Below are 21,385 nucleotides of genomic sequence, written 5' to 3'. Positions count from 1 at the left end.
TTGTTGCGGGTGATTTTTTAATGAAAAAAATAAAATAAAAATACGGACAGGGATTATCTCTGCTTCATCATTTTGAGTGAAAAAAGTCATTTGGTGATCTGATCTTTTGGAGACAGATGCACTTACACACATATTGAATTAGTTTTTGTAAAAAAATTTCAAAAATTGTGTGGTTTATTATTTTTGAGAAGAATGTCTTTGGGTGGTCCACCGTCCTGCATTATAGAATCTTGTGAACTGTTGGATTTGCGCTTGTTCTTACACATGCTATTTCTTTAAAAAATTTCTAAAATGTTGTTTTCTGGAGGGGATTGTGAAGCCCGGGTGTGTACTGGTGCATCAGCCAACTCCAGGCTGTGTCCTTCAGGCAATATATGGGTTCCTGATGCCGCAGAGGTGGGGCCTGGGTCTGGAGATTTCTCATTTTTGGATAGCGGGTGCTACCTATGAGAAATCTTTGTAAAAAATGTCATATATTGTGTTGTTTTTTTGGGGGGGATTGTGAAGCCCTGGTGTGTAGTGTACTAGTGCATCAGCCAACTCCACACTGTGCCATTCAGCCACTAAATGGTCTCCTCTTGCTGCCAACATGTCCATGCTGTGTCATTCAGCCACTATATGGTGTCCTCATGCTGCCAACACCTCCACGCTGTGCCATTCAACCACTATATAGTGTCCTGATGCTGCCAACGCCTCCACGCTGTGCTATTCAGCCACTATATGGTGTCCTCATGCTGCCAACACCTCCACTTTGTGCCATTCAGCCACTATATGGTGTCATCATGCTGCCAACACCTCCACGCTATGTCATTCAGTCACTATATGGTCTCCTGACACTGATGCCACCACCAGGCTCTGTCATTGTGCTGCTGTGCGGCAGTGATTCTAAGAGTGATGCCGGTAATCTGCATGCTATTCTGAATAACAGTATTATTTCACTACCCCAGCACACTCCATATGAGTTTTAGGACACAGCAAAGTGTGCTATACCCCTATAGAGGCTGTATGTAGGCTAGAAATAGCCTTTTTTAAAATCAATTCGCCGTGAACAAATTCGGATCGAAACAAACTTTTCGGGAAAATTTGGCGAATCGGCCGAATCGAATTTTGGAAAAGTTCGCTCATCTCTATTCATAACCATTGGATTTATTATCAGGGTCTAGATAAGTTATGCCAATGGTCTTTTTCAATTGAGTACTTCTGTCATAGATGTGAGGAAGTGAGGGCCAGACTAGCACTCCTCTGTGCTCACTCCTGTCCTTTCTATTACACTGTAGTATGAAAACAGAGAGGAGGGGGTTACAGAGTAGCCTGAAGTAATTAGATAAAGAGACCCAGCCCAGCACAGCAGACTCAGTGAGGAAGTGAATGCATGGTGAGTGAGGGCGGGCTCAGTGCTTGCCTCAGACACTCCCCTTTCTGAGCAGTGGATGTCAGAATAAGTGAGCAGCAGAACAGAGGGATTTGTGCGCCAAATACAGAATATATATATATATATATATATATATATATATATATATATATAGATACATATATATTGTGACAGAGTGTCTGGAGAAGTAGTGGAAGTGGTCTATGTGTGCCCAAGGTTCCACACTTCTGTCATTTAAATAGCAACCAGGAAAATGTACAGCAGAGGTCTGTGCAGACGTCTCTACAATTGGGGTTTGTATAAAACCTTTTTTTTTTTTTTTAAAGGGGTACTCCGGTGGAAAACGTTAAAATTTTTTTACTTTTTAAACAAAAATTCTCCATTCAGTCCCCATCTTTATTCACCAGCTTATTTAATCACCTGCTCACAGGCAGCACTGTACTCCCGCCCCTCCCCCTTCTCCTCACACGAGGAGACTGTGAAGTAAACACAGACAGTGAGGGAGCCGATCACAGCAGCTTAAGATCTGCAGACCTGTCAATCATGAAGTGGGTCCATGACGTAGGTGATGATGAGTGGACACAGCCATGCTGATATGTATCCCAGGAGGCAGGGAGGCAGTTTTTTAACTGGCTTTTTCAGTATGAAGTACAGATTTTTTTTTAAATTAAAGCAATTGAAAAACCTATTGGTTTTGATGCTTTACAACATATCAACAGTTTTTATATCTGACAGTGCTTATTTAAGGATGAATATCGGCAAAAGAATACAGATTGCTTTTTAGGTATGTACTGTTTATGTAGTATTCTATATCTCACTGTATAACAGTGATTGTCTTCAGAGAAATTATTAATTTCAATTCCTTATCACATAAAAAAACATATTGGCCCTCATTTACTAAGAGTGGAGTGTTGGTTTCTGTTTAATTTTTGCTCTTCCGACTTTTTTTTCTCTTAGTATTTACTAATCTGTCGCACTTTTCCAGATCTTTTTAGTCGCAGGGATAAAATCTGTTGCATGGTAATTTCTGTTGCAGGGTTCATCTGTCGCATGGTAAAATTGGTTAATACTGTCGCACATTAAAATGTAGCGCATGCATAAATCTGTTACAATGAAAATTCTGTCGCAGTGCAACAGATTTTTAATATAAAATCCATGGATAGAAAAAAATAATAATAATTTGTGAAAATATATATGTATAGAAATATATAACTATATAACTTAATATATATATATATATATATATATATATATATATATATACATATATATATATATACACAGAGAGAGAGAGAGAGAGACTATTTTATTAAATTTAATTAATAGAAATCTAATAAATTTAATAAAATAGTCCCTCTCTCTCTCTCTCTCTCTCTCTCTCTCTCTCTCTCTCTCTCTCTCTCTCTACATATATGTATATACACACATATAGATAGATGTATGAAAAGGAGTATATATATATGTATATATATATATATATATATATATATATACACATATATATATATATATATTTTTTTTTTTATTCACAATTATTACTGAAACAATAGGGAAAAAAAACATGTGTTGAAAAGACTGTTGTTTAAAAATTTAATTGTGTAAAAAAAGGGAAAAAATTACAAGTAAGAAACCCAGAGGTTTCCGAAACTGGAGACTTAGCACCCGCATAGAATGCGGGTGCAGCAAGGAGATCACCGGGGGGTCTCAGCAGCAGGCTCCCCGCGATCAGACATCTTATCCCCTATCCTTTGGATAGGGGATAAAATGTTTTTGCCCGGAATACCCCTTTAAGGAAGATATCATTGACTTCCTATGTCTACTGATGACTAATATGGGTCAACGCACTATTCCTACTACGATTACTCAACAATTTATAAAACCAGTGCTGCCATGAGATCCATACTTTTACTTTAAGAACTGGACACCGTAGTTTTGTGGAGTCATATAGTGACACAAATACAATGCCCAATAGAAGGTAAATGAAGCGGCACTACTATCTCTTCAACTGCATTCATGCACAGACAACTATACACCTTCTAAAACGTCTGCATCCTTTCTACTGGTGGTGGTGTTCTATCTGCCTGAGAATGTAGTAGATATATAATCCAAAGTAAGGAATCATCAGATGGCACTCATCGATGTAGAATTCTACATCGGTGAGTGCCATCTGTTGATTCCATACTTTGGACAAATATAATGGTACAAAAAGAACCAGTGTATGTATGTGTATATATATATATATATATATATATATATATATATATATATACACATGTTTGTGATATTCTTTAACTCCTTGGGGACTCAGGGTGTACGCGTACGCCCCCATTCCCAAATCCTTAAGGTGGTTAAATGGGCACTGTCCTTAAAACTGATTTTTGCTATTGCACTCCTTATGTACTTTGTTTAAAAATAAATGAAGTTTTCCATGTTTTATTTGTGTTTAAAAAGCTGCTACTAGGTGTCTCCCTACTTGTCCAGAGCACATTTTTCCCCATCTTTTACACAGACTTTGGACTCCTGCTGGCCTGGCAAAAGTCAAAAATCAGGAAATGCTCAGGGGGGTGCATGCAGCCAATCATAGCTCATCTCACACTGAACTGCTCTGGGCTGTGTGTAGCAGAGTGAGGGAGGAAGTCATCCCCTGTTTGGCTTCAGATGATGTAACGCCTTCAGGGTAACGCCCCTTCCCAGTCTGTGAATCTGAGACTGAGCAGAAAATGTAGAGCAATATCAAGATAAAAAACTAAAAAATGATAAAAAGAAAGGAAGGGGGGGGGGTTATCATGATGGGGCAGTGAACTGGGAGGATTATAAAAAATTAGCAAGATCATGAGAGGTACTCTATAAGTCCTACTCCTTACCCTTGCACTCTGTCCAGCGATCAGCTGGTCGTCTTCTGTCTGGACACTTGTTCGGCTTCTGACGTCATAATCTTCCTGTTCGAAGTCAGAGTCATCTTCTAATTCTTCAGGAGTCTTTGTAAAAAAATTGAAAAAAAATGATTGATGCTGAGCATTCTGCTAACTTGTAGAACTGACATTGTACTACACAACAGTATAAAACACAAAAGTGTGATATGACCAACAAACCACATGGTACTATAGTACAAGCCCAAGCTTGGAAAACAAACTCTCACTGGGAAGTTATGGATGCTCAGAGCTCCTCAACGGTCTGGATCATTCTACATGAAACAACATGAAAAAGCCTAAATATATATGTATTGTACAGTTAAACTTGTTTGAAGAGACCAACAAAGTACATTTTTTTTTTTTTTTTGTGTATAAGCCATAAGAGAAAAAAAATATTTGTCACTGAATAATCTGGTCTTCTACAAGAAGTGGCATTTGAAGGGTGGGGTCAATCACCTGTCTAAGAATATTGAGGAAATTATGTAAAGAAATTAGATGATGATGTTTATGACGGTGAGATAGATACAAGAGTGCTTGGATTCCACTAGCTCTGATGACCACAAAATATTTTCAGACTTACCCTTATCATGAGGACAGCTTTCCTAATGTCTCTCACACCATCGTAAACTAGTCGAGATGCATCAATGAATTCATTCTCTTCAAAAGCTTGGGGGATAGGTGTGCTCAAGGCTTCTATGGCAACTTCCACTTGTTCGGCAAAACGGGGCATGACTTGAAAAAGAAGACAACGGAAAAGTCTTAGGATGTATTGTGCACAGCCTATTTTTTGGAGTTGGAATCAATCTCATGAACTATTTACTTGATTTGAATAGACAATAGACACTGAGGTAATGTCTAATACATATGATGAGGGACTTCAAGTCTTCTATTTGACTTAAAGACAAAAGATTAACCTTTCATTTTGTTATACAGTATGAAACTTTGAAAGTAGGATGCTGTCTATCAGACATTAAAAATAACTAACTCTAAATAACAACACGGGGAGTAAACTTTTGATTCAATAAGGTTAACTTTCCAGAGTGGGGGCGTTATAGAGGTATGGTTAGAATTGGTTGCATGGGATGGTTTGAAATTGTAACACCCCAACGGATGTTGACTTGCTGTGCTACTTACCAATTTGGCTTTGCACCAAACCTACGAGCAGTCTAAGTATCTCCCTGGTTTTCACCCTTTATCCCACTCCAGATGCGGAAGTTGGTCTTAGATGCAGGGAGATACCAGGTCACGGCATCAAGAGTTGTCCTGGTAAAGTGGCAGCTGGCCAAGCAGGCCAGAAGATCCTGAGCATCTGGGATACAGGCAGGTGGGGCTAGCTGAGGCTAGAGAGGAGTTAACATAGCAGCAGAGTCTGTAGAGACTAGACATTCTAGGTGTTATAGCTGAGTTGTAGCTGAACAGCACAGGTGCAGGTGGTATTTTAGCTCAATAGCAGGAAAAGGCGTAGTCCAGCAGTCTGAAGTGAGTACCAGGAGAGTAAGGAAAGTACCAAGGGGTCTGGCAAGAGGCGGCATCATAAAAACAGGCAGAGGTTTGAAAACATGGGATTTAGCAGAACAGCACAATCAATGGAACCTTCACAATGGATAGCCACTTAGTAGCTCAGGCGAGAAGGTGAGGGCGGAGCACCCTTTCATAGGACATGGCAGTAAGGGATAGGAAATGGAATAGAGTCAGAGGCGTGCACAAGCCCCTAAAGAGACCGGCCTCGTGCGGCCCCTACTAGATGCATCAGACACTGTTGCTGAGTGAACAGGCCAGAGTCTGAAGCGAGGAGGGGAGGTTTGCGTGCTGTTCGGCTAAGGTCAGCAGCGGAATGTGGGACACGCTGGCGGCTGCCAACAGCCAGCGTTACTGGTATGAAAGTGGGAAAAAAAAGGGGCTAAGGAGGAGAACAGCAGGGTTAAGGAATGTTTTCAATACTGGACTTGTAGCACAAGTGTTTCTCCTATGAAACCTATGGTAGGGACTCAGGGAGGGCTAATGGTCCACAGATTTAGGTAGCAAGTTCTTTCTTTGTCCTGGGCATGCTATGCCACTGGTATCCTCCATACTGTCTGGCTTCTAATGCACTTCATACTATATGTGTACAGATACTCTCCATATGACTGGCTTACACAGCTTTTATAAGTACAATCCTCTTTTTATGTACAAAACAATATATATATATATATATATATATATATATATATATATATATATATATATATATATATATATTATTATTTTTTTTTTTTACATCTTGTATTCTCCCTTTCCTCATAGATTGTAAACCCTTACTCACAGGGCCCTCACGCCTCTTTGTTTCAAGCCTCTCTAATGACTTATATTGTTTCTACATATGAAATGTACTATATAAAGATTATTATTATGTGTTATTAAGTTGAGGCGAGGGATTATCAATTGAAAGGAAATCAATGTCCATTCTTATGAAGCGAATGCTGTTCCAAAGAAAAGCTGCCAGAAGAATAAATAAAAATACCACCTTGGCTGGTCCCAAGCTTACCTTTTTCCAAACATTATATCTTAGTGACCAACTGAGCAGTAATTCTAGAAGCTGAATGAATAGCTGAACCAGAAAAATAGAGAACAAATCATTGTCATTATACGAGGCCCTGAATCTGTAAAATTTAACATTTTTCTCTCTCCATTGGTTTAACATGTTGTAACATTTAACCCCTGTAGAACTAAGGGGTACTCTGATTTAAAACATTGTGTTTTTAAATATACTAGTGGCAGAAAGTTATACAGATACGTAAACAACTTCTATTTAAACATCTTAACCTTTCCAGTACTTTTCAGCTGCTGTATGCTCCAGGGGAAGTTGTGCAGTTCTTTCCATAATGTACTCTGCTGCCACCTCTGTCTGTGTCAGGAACTGTCCAGTGCAAGAGAGGTTTGCTATGTTGCTATAGGGATTTTCTCCTACTCTGGACAGTTCCAGAGACAGACAGAGGGGTCAGCAGAGATCACTAGGGTCAGACTGGAATGAAACTACACAACTTCCCCTGGAGCATACAGCAGCTGATGAGTACTGGAAGGAGTAAGATTTTTAAATAGAAGATATTTACATATCTGTATAACTTTCTGGCACCCGTTGATTTGATTTTTTTTTTTCCACCATTAGTACCCCTTTAAGTCCACTACATTATTTTTTTTTTGTGTGTGTGTTCCATCTACAGTAGGATGCTGACCCGCCATGCCTACAGGTCCCTTTCTGTCCCTTGTGTCACCACCACCGGGTCTATGTCAACTGATAAGCCTCTTCATCTTGTCTGAACAAAAAGGTTCTTTTGAATATATATATATATATATATATATATATATATATATATATATATATATATATATATCTATATATAGATCTATCTCTATATATATATATATATATATATATATATATATATATATATATATATATATATATATATATATATATATATATATTAGAATAGAGAGAGACCGGCACTGACGTTTGTGGTCTATAAGCTATAGAAAGTATTTCATAGGCTCTGGCAAACTTGAGCAAGTTGCCAAACACTCAGAGTAATAGCCAAGCAGTCCACTAACTGCAACCTCTCAAGGTGCTCAATCCTCCAGAGCAGAAGATGCAAAGTTCATAAAAAAAAGAAGAAGAGGAGGCACTTACGATTTCAAGGTGCAGTGGTTTTCTTTTATTCACGGTGCATGCTTGGAGAGATACAGCATCCGCAGGACGCCAAGGTGGAAGCACAGGTGCAACTGCACCTGTGCTTCCACCTTGGCGTCCTGCGGATGCTGTATCGCTCCAAGCGTGCACCGTGAATAAAAGAAAACCACTGCACCTTGAAATTGTGAGTGCCTCCTCTTATTCTTCATATATATATCTACGACTAAGCACCTGAGCGTGCAAAACGCGTCAGATTGTGTCCTGCCTAACAGCGTCTGAATAAAGCCATCTACAAGTTTTACCTGCAACACCCTGAGTGCCGGACGTTTTCTTTTGTGATATATATATATATATATATATATATATATATATGTGTGTGTGTGTGTGTGTGTGTTTGTTGCTTCTGGATTGTTTTCTCACTCTCTCCTGGGATCATTCCCTTTTCTGCCCTGTATCCGTCTTCTTGTGTTGGATGAACTCTGCCAGAACTTAGATTAGTATGACCATGTTTCTATTCATTGATTGTAGTAGAAATTCCATCTGTCAGTTTCTCTTGCACTCTACATGGATGCATCCTGGGGATTCTCCTCACAACATCAATACTCCATGGGGGGCATTGAAAGCCAAAGATTGCAAAATCCTTTAGACCCTAATCCCTGTAGTTTTGCACTAGCCAAATCCAATAGCGACATAGTGGGTTCACATTATTGTCTCAAGACTCAAGCCATAAGCATTATAGAATTTTTTAAGGCTTTAATATATATTTTAGTGATCAATCCTAAATTCATCATTTTAACTTTAAAATAATAAGAGTCATCTAATCTATCCTGTTATTTTTAACACCATTTGTCACCCATCTAAATAAAGTAGTGTACATCTTTAAAGTACATAACTCATACAAAAAGCTGTGCAATTTCTTAAAATACATTGGCCCTCATTTACTAAGAGTGTTGTGTAGGTTTCTTTGTGGGTTTTAATTCCCTGCAATTTATTTTCCACGGTATTTACTAAGGTTTCCCTACATTTAGCACTTTCCCTACATTTAGCTTTTTTTACACATGCTCTGATCTGTAGGGTTTCCTCAGCTCAAATCCACCACATTTTATGTGGAAACCTTAGTAAATATGTTGTTTTTTTGTGAAAATGTCGGGACCACGTCCCCTTTCCCCGGCAGCCATGCCCCTTTTTGGGGTTTTCATATTAAAATGGAGAGCTAGTCGGGTTTTTTAAATTCTGGCGCAAAATCTGGCGCAAAATCTGGCGCAGAAAGAATTTCTGGCACAATGCGACAGAATCTGGCGCACAACCAAAACATGTCGGGTTTGCAATAGTAAATGAGGCTATTGTGTATCATTTTTTGAAAAACTTTTTTTAAAGGTCCCTGCTTAACCCCTTAAGGGTTTTTCCGTTTTTGCATTTTCGTTTTTTGCTCCTTGCCTTTAAAAAATCATAACTCTTTCAATTTTGCAACTAAAAATCCATATGATGGCTTATTTTTTGCGCCACCAATTCTAATTTGTAATGACGTCAGTCATTTTGCCAAAAAAAATCTACGGTGAAACGGAAAAAAAAATCATTGTGCGACAAAATTGAAAAAAACGCAGTTTTGTAACTTTTGGGGGCTTCCGTTTCTACGTAGTACATTTTTCGGTAAAAATGACACCTTATCTTTATTCTGTAGGTCCATACGATTAAAATGATACCCTACTTATATAGATTTGATTTTTTCGGACTTCTGGAAAAAATCATAACTACATGCAGGAAAATTAATACGTTTAAAATTGTCATCTTCTGACCCCTATAACTTTTTTATTTTTGCGTGTATGGGGCGGTATGAGGGCTCATTTTTTGCGCCGTGATCTGAAGTTTTTAAAGGTACAATTTTTGCATTGATAGGACTTATTGATCACTTTTTATTCATTTTTAAATGATATAAAAAGTGACCAAAAATGCACTATTTTGGACTTTGGAATTTTTTTGCGCGCACGCCATTAACCAAGCGGTTTAATTAATGATATATTTTTATAATTCAGACATTTCCGCACGCGGTGATACCATATATGTTCATTTTTCTTTTTATTTACACTGTGTTTTTTTTTAATTGGAAAATGGGGGTGATTCAAACTTTTAATAGGGGAGGAGTTAAATGATCTTTATTCACTTTTTTTTTCACTTTTTTTTTGCTTCACTTGTTATAGGGACCTTTAACACTGCACACACTGATCTTCATTATTGATCACTGGTTTCTCATAAGAAACCAGTGATCAACGATTCTGCCGCATGACTGCTCATGCCTGGATCTCAGGCACTGAGCAGTCATTCGGCGATCGGACAGCGAGGAGGCAGGTAGGGGCCCTCCCGCTGTCCTGTCAGCTGTTCGGGATGCCGCGATTAGCCGCGGCTATCCCGAACAGCCCGACTGAGCTAGCCGGCCACTTTCGGTTTCACTTTTAGCCGCGCGGCTCAGCTCTGAGCACGCGGCTAAAGGGTTAATAGCGCGCGGTGCCGCGATCGGCACTGCGCGCTATTAGAGGCGGGTCCCGGCTTCACTATGATGCCGGGCCCACCGTGATATGACGCGGGGTTACTGTGTAACCCCGCGTTATATCAGGAGAGCAGGTCCAAGGGCGTACCTGTACGCCCTTGGTCCTTAAGGGGTTAAAGGAATGCTCCGCTGGAAAACATTTTTCTTTAAATCAACCAGTGCCAGAAAGTTAAACAGATTTGTAAATTACTTCTATTTAAAAATCTTAATCCTTCCAGTACTTATCAGCTGCTGTATGATCCACAGGAAGTTCTGTTCTTTTGAATTTCCTTTCTGTCTGACCACGGTGCTCTCTGCTTACGCCTCTGTCCATTTTAGGAACTAAAAAGTAGAAGCAAATCCCCATAGCAAAACTGTACAGTTCCTGACATGGACAGAGGTATCAGCAGAGAACACTGTTGTCAGACAGAAAGGAAATTCAAAAAGAAAATAACTTCCTGTGGATTAATGTTTTTAAATATAAGGATTCATATTTTTAAATAGAAATAATTTACAAATCTGTTTAACTTTCTGGCTCTGGTTGATATAAATAAAAATGTTTTCCATCTGCCTACCCCTTTAAGGCTTTCATAGACATTAGGCAAAAGTAGACTGAACCTACTGTTTAGTGAGACCGGCCAACCGTCTAGTGTACTTTCCAGAACTTTCTCAAACAGATGTCAGGAGTGAGAAGGGTAGGGCACGTTGGATTTAAATTGTCTGACACTTTCATTTCTAGGGAGATAAGTCATTGCTGTATAGAGGTATCAGATGAGACAGCTGTTGGACTGTCCGGTTGGTAGCTATTGAATATGTATGGCCACCCTAACAGTCCATATTTACTAGAGATGAGCAAATCGAATCTGACGAATCGAAATTTGTTACAAATTTCATGAAAAATTTACTGATAGGGAAGGGAATGAGATTGAGAGAGAGAGAGTGCAATTTTGGGTGTACCACACAGAGACTGTGTGCTGCAGCACTGGTGTGTACAACAACTGAAAAGTTAATAGCAGCCAGCCAGTTAGGGTGAGCAGAGCACTAAAAGCCATAATCACCTGCTATTAATGCATAATACAGTTTGTGTGGCAGAGGTCGCAGCAGACTAGGAGCGAGTGGCAGTAGGAGTCGCAGCGAGAGTCCTGAGCTCCTTGTATCAGCAAGTGGTCGTGTCTCAACCAGCAACCCATCTGCCATCATCGATTGGTTAACTCTGTCATCCACTTTATCACAAGTGACATCTGACACCCCCAGTCAACAGTCAGTGGGTTCCTCAGACGCAACCCTCAGTTTGCATGGCCCAGGAGCAATCTCTGTTCTCCCATTGCGTCTATCCTATGCTGCCCCCCCCTGTGGGTTCAGCTCCACTATTTAGTGAGGACGATCTACTAGTGAACTAAACCCCTGGGTTGTAGCCAGGGGTATAACACCCCTATTAATATACCCCTAAAATGTAACTTTTATTAATCAATTGATAAAAATAGACCCAAAAAAAGTAAATACTTATTCCAGTGGGACCAGTAGTCTATATATCCAAAGGCGTTATTGCTCCAGTATAAGTGAACAGGTACTGCAGATACCTAGTGACCCACTGGAAAACATTTAAAATCACACACTATATTGCCAGCCTCAACATGTTTCGCCGCTACAACAGCGTTCCCAAGAAGCAAACAGTGGCAATGACAAAATGGCGGAGGGAGGTATATATAGACACCACTATGACCCTCATCAACGTGGGACAATGTAGAGCTAACCATAGAATTGCTTGTAACAAACTGGGCCAATAAGGGTGCAGAACAGCAATAACATCCTGTGTCAAATTGTTTAATCTTCCAATGAGAAGCGCCCATAGTGACTTACATCAGTGATGTTGACCTCTCCACTGATGCTCTCATCTAAATGTGCCCGTGACGGAATCCCCGTCATCGCCATGCACTGGGCATGCTCGGTATATCGCGATACTTTCAAACTTTCGGATCGTGTAATACGTGGGAACTTTGAAAAATGTTCTACATATCGCAATGTGCATGCGTTGAAGCTTAAATAGAAACAGCTTGTACCATTTATGATTCACTGTATTTGTTGATATCTGGCATTACTACTAAGGAGAATAAAACCCCCATTGAATGTCCTGTGTTTATCCTATTCACCCACTGGTGCTATTATTATTAGTTTGTAATCAGTAATGTTAATAAGTAATAAATGTTAGTACTACATATACCTAAAAATAGTGAATATTCCCTAAATTACCTAAATGTTCAAGAGGTACCGTATGAATGCTATTTAAGTTTATTTTTTTTTATCATTAATTGATTTATATTTAGCCACTATTACTAATTCCATTACGGTGAGAGACACTACTAAGTAAGAATGACACAAACACCCATAATTGAAAATTTTGGCATCTCGCTCAGCATTGCCAAAATTCGGCCCTCGTCAAAAAGACAACGACCGTATAATACACATATCTAGAACTAATTAGATGAGGATTGCACTGATCAATCCACCATTCCAATATACTTAATTATTGCCATTAGTCACCAACCATATGAATACTCTGGGGTATACGGGATACAGGGCCGTTTGAAGGAATTTGGGGGCCCCAAGAAAAATGGACATGGAGGCCCCCCCCCTTGATGTTCAAGCACGTCACGCTCTAGGGCCGGCATCAGGACGTAGTATCGCTGGCCCTTGAATGCTGGGAGCGCGACTTGAGCGAACGTCGATATGAGGCCCCCACATTAGGTGCAGCACAGTTCCCCCCACGTAAGGTGCGGCACAGTTCCCCCCACGTTAGGTGCGGCACAGTTCCCCCCACGTAAGGTGCGGCACAGTTCCCCCCACGTTAGGTGCGGCACAGTTCCCCCCACGTTAGGTACGGCACAGTTCCCCCCAAATTAGGTGCAGCAGAGTTCCCGCCACATTAGGTGCAGCAGAGTTCCCCAACATTAGGTGCAGCAGAGTTCTCCCCACATTAGGCTAGCAGTGTTCCCCCACATTAGGTGCAGTATGGTTCCCACACATTAGGTGCAGTATAGTTCCCCCACATTAGGTGCAGTATAGTCCCCTACATTATGTGCAGAATAGCTCCAAACATTAGGTGCAGTATAGATCCCCAAATTGGGTGCAGTATAGTTCCCCCACATTAGGTGCAGTATAGTTCCCACACATTAGGTGCAATATAGTTCCCCCACATTAGGTGCAGTATAGTTCCCCCACATTATGTGCAGTATAGCTCCCCACATTAGGTGCAGTATAGCTCCCCAATTTAGGTGCAGTATAGTTCCCCCACATTAGGCAGTATAGTTCCCCACATTAGGTGCTGTACAGTTCCCCCACATTAGGCTGTAGTTCCTCCGCATGAGGTGCAGTATAGTCCCCCAACATTAGGTGCAGTATAGTTCCCCACATTAGGTACAGTATAGTTTCCCACATTGGGTGCAGTATAGTTCCCCCAAATTAGGTGCAGTATAGTTCCCCACATTAGGCGCAGTATAGTTCTCCCCACATTAGGTGCAGTATAGTTCCCCACATTAGGTGCAGTATAGTTCCCCCACATTAGGTGCAGTATAGTTCTCCACATTAGGTGCAGTATAGTTCTCCACATTAGGTGCAGTATAGTTCTCCCCACATTAGGTACATACTGTACATGCATGCTTTATACACACACACACACACACACACACACACACACACTGTACACATTACTTACTGTACATGCATTATATACACACAACACACATACTGCACACATTACATACTGTACATGCATGCTTCATACACACACATACTACACATTACATACTGTACATGCTTCCTACACACACATACTGTACACATTACCTACTGTATATGCATGCTTCACACACATACTGTACACATTACATACTGTACATGCATGCTTCATACACACACACACACACACACACTGTACACACACATTACATACTGTACATGCATTATATACACACAACACACATACTGTACATGCATGCTTCATACACACATACTGTACACATTACATACTATACATGCATCATACACACAACATACTGCACACATTACATACTGTACATGCATGCTTCATACACACACACTGTACACATAACATACTGTACATGCATGCTTCATACACACAGTGTACACATTACATACTGTACATGCATTATATACACACAACACACATACTGTACATGCATGCTTCATACACACAGATACTGTACACATTACATACTATACATGCATCATACACACAACATACTGCACACATTACATAATGTACATGCATGCTTCATACACACACTGTACACATTACATACTGTACATGCATCATACACACACATACTGTACACATTACATACTGTACATGCATGCTTCATACACACACAATATACCATACACATTACATACTGTACATGCATCATAAACACACATACTGTACACATGACATACTGTACATGCATCATACACACAACATACTGTACACATTACATACTGTACATGCATGCTTCATTCACACACAACATACCGTACACATTACATACTGTACATGCATCATAAACACACATACTGTACACGTGACATAATGTACATGCATGCTTCATACACACATACTGTACACATTACATACTGTACATGCATGCTTTATACACACACACACACACACACTGTACACATTACTTACTGTACATGCATTATATACACACAACACACATACTGCACACATTACATACTGTACATGCATGCTTCATACACACACATACTACACATTACATACTGTACATGCTTCCTACACACATACTGTACACATTACATACTGTATATGCATGCTTCACACACACACATACTGTACACATTACATACTGTACATGCATGCTTCATACACACACACACACACACACACTGTACACACACATTACATACTGTACATGCATTATATACACACAACACACATACTGTACATGCATGCTTCATACACACATACTGTACACATTACATACCATACATGCATCATACACACAACATACTGCACACATTACATACTGTACATGCATGCTTCATACACACACACTGTACACATAACATACTGTACATGCATGCTTCTCACACACACACACACACACACACACACTACACATTACATACTGTACATACATTATATACACACAACACACATACTGCACACATTACATTACTGTACATGCATGCTTCATACACACACATACTTTACACATTACATACTGTACATGCATGCTTCATACACACACATACTGTATACATTACATACTGTACATGCATGCTTCATACACACACACACTGTACACATTACATACTGTACATGCATTATATACACACAACACACATACTGTACATGCATGCTTCATACACACACATACTGTACACATTACATACTATACATGCATCATACACACAACATACTGCACACATTACATACTGTACATGCATGCTTCATACACACACAACATACTGTACACATTACATACTGTATATGCATCATACACACAGCATACTGCACACATTGCATACTGTACATGCATCATACACACATACTGCACACATTACATACTGTACATGCATCATACACACACATACTATACACATTACATACTGTACATGCATGCTAGATATGAGCACATTTACAGTAAATTCGATTTGTCATGAACTTCTTGGCTCGGCAGTTGATGGCTTATCCTGCATAAATGAATTCAGCTTCCATGTGCTCCCGTGGGCTGGAAAAGGTGGATACAGTCCTAGGAGACTCTTTCCTAGTACTGTATCCACCTTTTCCAGCCCACCAGAGCACCTAAAAGCTGAACTCATTTATGCAGGAAAAGGCCTCAACTGCCGAGCCGAGAAGTTCGTGACGAATCAAATTTACTGTAAATTCGCTCATCTCTAATGCATGCTTCATACACACACACTGTACACATTACATACTATACATGCATCATACACACAACATACTGCACACATTACATACTGTACATGCATGCTTCATACACACACATACTGTACACATTACATACTATACATGCATCATACACACACATACTGTACACATTACATACTGTACATGCATCATACACACACATACTGTACACATTACATACTGTACATGCTTCATACACACACAGATAGAATAGATCAGTGTTTCCCAACCAGGATGCCTACAGAGGTTGCAAAACTACAACTCCCAGCATGCCCAGACAGCCTTTGGGAAACACTGGTATAGATACACACATGCACTTTACATATAGTCATCCACAGTAGTAACACACACACACAGGCACAGTACATAGACATACACATATGTACACACACACACACATATATATATATATATATATATATATATATATATCCACACACACATGCTTATACACATATATATATATAAATATATATATATATATATATATATATATATATATATATATATACACACACATCCAGGGACACCTACCTTAGTCAGGCCCCATGTTGTAAAGCCTCTGCGGTCTCCTTTCCTTACAGCTCACAGCTCTCTCCTCCCCCCTCCCCCTCCTCCTGCTCAGACGACTGAAGGCTGAGAGAAGAGTCCGGGCTGAGGGAAGATACCGAGTGCAGCGGGGGTGGGGGGGGGGAGAGTGATTGTGGTGAGGTCAGAAGAACTCCAAAGCTGCAAATGAGTTTATTTAAAAAAAAATGTCAGACATTCGGGAGCAGGATTGTTAATCCGGCCTCGGTGATGGGGGCAATTTCCCCGTCGCTACAGTACGGGCAACCACTGGCTGTGCTCGGGCCCCCAGCCAGCTCGGGGCCCCAAGCAATTGCTTGGTTTGCCTGTCCTGTAGCGACGGGCCTGACAGGATATAATCTATATATATAAAACTCAATGTGTGTGTGTATGTGTGTGTGTGTATATGTTCCAGCATCATGTGCAAACGCGAAAACAAAAATTATGAATATTCGGAATTACGAATATATAGCGCAAAATTCCCCATATTTGCTAATATGCAAAATTTGCAATAAATATTTGAATTGCGAATATTCAAGCTCAACACTACTGAAAACAAGCTTCTTCGGAGCAGTTCCTCCTTGCCCTGAGGTACTCTTTTTGATAGATCCCGGGTGCCAGCTCCCCCAGTGCAGGAATGAGTTCATGGACATAGGTTTGCGAAAGATGTCTGTTTGCAATTGATTATGTCTGTCTATATATATGGTCAAGTCCAAAAAATGGATGGAGTGTCCTCCTATCTCGGAGGTAAAGACCATCCCAATGTCATTACAATTAATTTAATCCACAAACTTTTGAAAGAGAGTGATTGGTCCATCCCACATCAGGACGTCATTCAAATATATCGTCCATAAAATAAAATGTGCTTAGTGAACAAATTAAACTCATCAGAAAAAACAACTGTGCTCTCCCACCACCCTTAAAACAAATTTGCATAATTAGGTGCACAAGAAGCCCCCATAGCATTGCCCTATGTCTGGTGATAGAATGTGCCATTAAATAAAATAAAGAGAAAAACAAGAGGAAAACAAAGTCTCATCGGTTCAGACAGTCACAAGCAAAGCGTCCTACTACACAAACCGGTGGCCCTAGTGTGAGACCTCAGTTCTTGAGCAATACATGGCAGCCAATAGGTCAAGGTGGCCCTCAAAGCAATTATTCAGAATCGGTTGGTAAATCCTCTTCCTTTTAATTAAACTCATCAGAAAAAACAATTGTGCTCTCCCACCACCTTAAAATCTAATTTGCATAATTAGGTGCACAAGAAGACCCCCATAGCAGTGCCCTGTGTCTGGTGATAGCATGTGCCATTGAATAATAAGTAATTATGTGTCAAAATAAATGTGAATAGGGATAGAACAAAAGTGTTGTGTTCGTGAAACAAAGTGCTTTTAGTGCTTAAGAACCTCGAGACTGCCTCTACTCCTAGCTCATGTTGAATATTACTGTAGAGGCCCTCTCTCAGACTTTTCAGTATAGTAGTGTCTGTCACGGTGATATTGCTCAGTTTAATAACTGTATCCTTAGTGTCTCGTAGGTAGGATGGAAGTGTTGTGACAAAAGAAGATAAAACGTGATCCAAATAAATGCTATGACCTTGTGTTAAACAATTATCCCCTAATAGGAATTGTGGGTTTGTGAACTTTGGGAAGTGAGTAAAATGTAGCTATTGTGGGATGGGGGTTGTACATGACCTTGAACTCATCATTAGATACAAGATTTTTCTCTTTAGCAGACAGCAATGGATCCTTATATTCCTTTAGGTATATACTGGTAGGTTCTGAGGGCATCACTTCGTATTTTGAAGTATCAGTCAGCAGAGCCATGGCCATATCAACATACTTCTCCTTGTCCATTACTACAACATTACTGGGCTTAATGACTATTGTGTCATTCTTTGTAAGTGCGGAAAGTTCATTTTGTTCTCGATGGGTCAGGTTAGAATTGATCAATCCTCTCTTGAGTAACTATATGCACAAATATATCGATGTTGGGATATTGAGAGAAACATTGTGTAATTTTTGATTTGGGTTTCATCTCTGTAAATGGGGCCTCAAACCTCATAGGAGCTCAATCACTCTCCAAATGGAGCTCATGCAGCTGGTTCCTCACTGTCTTGTCCTGTTGCAATTGTGTCCTACTGTCACTTGCCGTTTACGTGTGCCATTTATGCATGGCCAGTTTGCGTGCAAATAAGATAATATCCTTCACCCAGGTAAAGAGATCAAACTTTGGTACTGGGGTGAAGGAGAGGCCTCTACTTAAAAGCGATTTTTCAGTTTCACTGAGGACATATTTGGAGATTTTAACCCCTTAAGGACTCAGCCCATTTTGGCCTTAAGGACTCAGACAATTTAATTTTTACGTTTTCATTTTTTCCTCCTCGCCTTCTAAAAATCATAACTCTTTTATATTTTCATCCACAGACTAAAATGAGGGCTTGTTTTTTGCGCGACCAGTTGTCCTTTGTAATGACATCACTCATTATATCATAAAATGTATGGCGCAACCAAAAAACACTATTTTTGTGGGGAAATTAAAACGAAAAACGCAATTTTGCTAATTTTGAAAGGTTTTGTTTTCACGCCGTACAATTTCTGGTAAAAATGACATGTGTTCTTTATTCTGAGGGTCAATACGATTAAAATGATACCCATTATTATATACTTTTATATTATTGTTGCGCTTAAAAAAAATCACAAACTTTTTAACCAAATTAGTACGTTTATAATCCCTTTATTTTGATGACCTATAACTTTTTTATTTTTCCGTATAAGCGGCGGGATGGGGGCTCATTTTTTGCGCCATGATCTGTACTTTTTTTTGATACCACATTTGTATATAAAAAACTTTTAATACATTTTTTATAATTTTTTTTAAATAAAATGTATTAAAAAAGTAGGAATTTTGGACTTTTTAAATTTTTTTTCGTTCACGCCGTTCACCGTACGGGATCATTAACATTTTATTTTAATAGTTCGGACATTTACGCATGCGGCGATACCAAATTTGTCTATAAAAAATGTTTTTTACGCTTTTTGGGGGTAAAATAGGAAAAAACGGACGTTTTACTTTTTTATTGGGGGAGGGGATTTTTCACTTTTTTTTTACTTTTACTTTTACATTTTTTTACATTTTTTTTACACTTGAATAGTCCCCATAGGGGACTATTCATAGCAATACCATGATTGCTAATACTGATCTGTTCTATGTATAGGACATAGAACAGATCAGTATTATCGGTCATCTCCTGCTCTGGTCTGCTCGATCACAGACCAGAGCAGGAGACGCCGGGAGCCGCACGGAGGAAGGTGAGGGGACCTCCGTGCGGCGTTATGAATGATCGGATCCCCGCAGCAGCGCTGCGGGCGATCCGATCGTTCATTTTAATCGCGAACTGCCGCAGATGCCGGGATCTGTATTGATCCCGGCACCTGAGGGGTTAATGGCGGACGCCCGCGAGATCGCGGGCGTCGGCTATTGCCGGCGGGTCCCTGGCTGCGATCAGCAGCCGGGATCAGCCGCGCATGACACGGGCATCGCTCCGATGCCCGCGGTTATGCTTAGGACGTAAATGTACGTCCTGGTGCGTTAAGTACCACCTCACCAGGACGTACATTTACGTCCTGCGTCCTTAAGGGGTTAATGATCTGGAGTGAGTTCCTCGAGGTAGCATCATCTGCTATGGGGGCTTCTTGGGCACCTAAATATGCAAATTAGTTTTAAGGGTGGTGGGAGAGCACAGTTGGTTTTTCTGATCTGTTTAATTTGTTCACTGAGTACATTTTATTTTATGGACGATATATTGATGACGTCCTGATGTTGTGAGACGGACCAACCACTCTCTTTCAAGAGTTTGTGGATAAAATTAATTGTCCATCCATTTTTTGGACTTGTTCATATATATATAGACAGACATAATCATTTGCAAACAGACATATCTCGCAAACCTACGTCCACAAACACACTCCTGCACTAGGGGAGCTGGCACCCGGGATCACTCAAAAAGAGGAACTGCTCCAAAGAAGCTAGTTTTCAGCATGAGAACCAAAATCTTTTTGGAAGATTTAGGGAGAGGGGTTACCCCCAGAAATATTTGAAGATGGCATACCGGTGAGCCTGTAGGACAGATAGGAACATGTTATTAACCATCACGGGGGACGATGAAGTCAATAAAAAAGTGAGATGTATAGGCACTTACGAGGGCCATACAGATCAAGTCATGACAATTTTGCGTAGACACTGGCATCTGCTCATGAGAAACCAAGATCTGGCATCGGTAATTGGTAGGGAGCCAAGTGTCACATTGAGGAAGGGTCCTAACCTTAAAGACCAATTGGTACATAGTCAATTGCAGGCCAAACAACACAAGCACCATTGGTTGGTGAACACC

At 40.1% G+C, this 21,385-nt stretch overlaps 1 protein-coding gene across 1 annotated transcript in view; it reads right to left on the bottom strand.

Moving 5' to 3' along the window:
- CTNNA2 (catenin alpha 2) overlaps window positions 1-21,385 on the bottom strand; it is a 2,092,931-nt gene that overhangs the window by 204,056 nt on the left and 1,867,490 nt on the right. Inside the window, exons 13-14 of the mRNA XM_056553837.1 lie at window positions 4,865-5,016; window positions 4,237-4,350 (exon numbers count right to left, since the gene is read on the bottom strand). Of these exons, the coding sequence (XP_056409812.1) occupies window positions 4,237-4,350; window positions 4,865-5,016 (266 nt within the window). The remainder of the gene's footprint in view (window positions 1-4,236; window positions 4,351-4,864; window positions 5,017-21,385) is intronic.

The sequence above is a fragment of the Hyla sarda genome, chromosome 1 (genome assembly GCF_029499605.1).
Source record: "Hyla sarda isolate aHylSar1 chromosome 1, aHylSar1.hap1, whole genome shotgun sequence".
Classification (NCBI taxonomy): domain Eukaryota; kingdom Metazoa; phylum Chordata; class Amphibia; order Anura; family Hylidae; genus Hyla; species Hyla sarda.
Note: the sequence above shows the minus strand (reverse complement) of the source record. Positions and strands in the feature narration are given on the sequence as shown.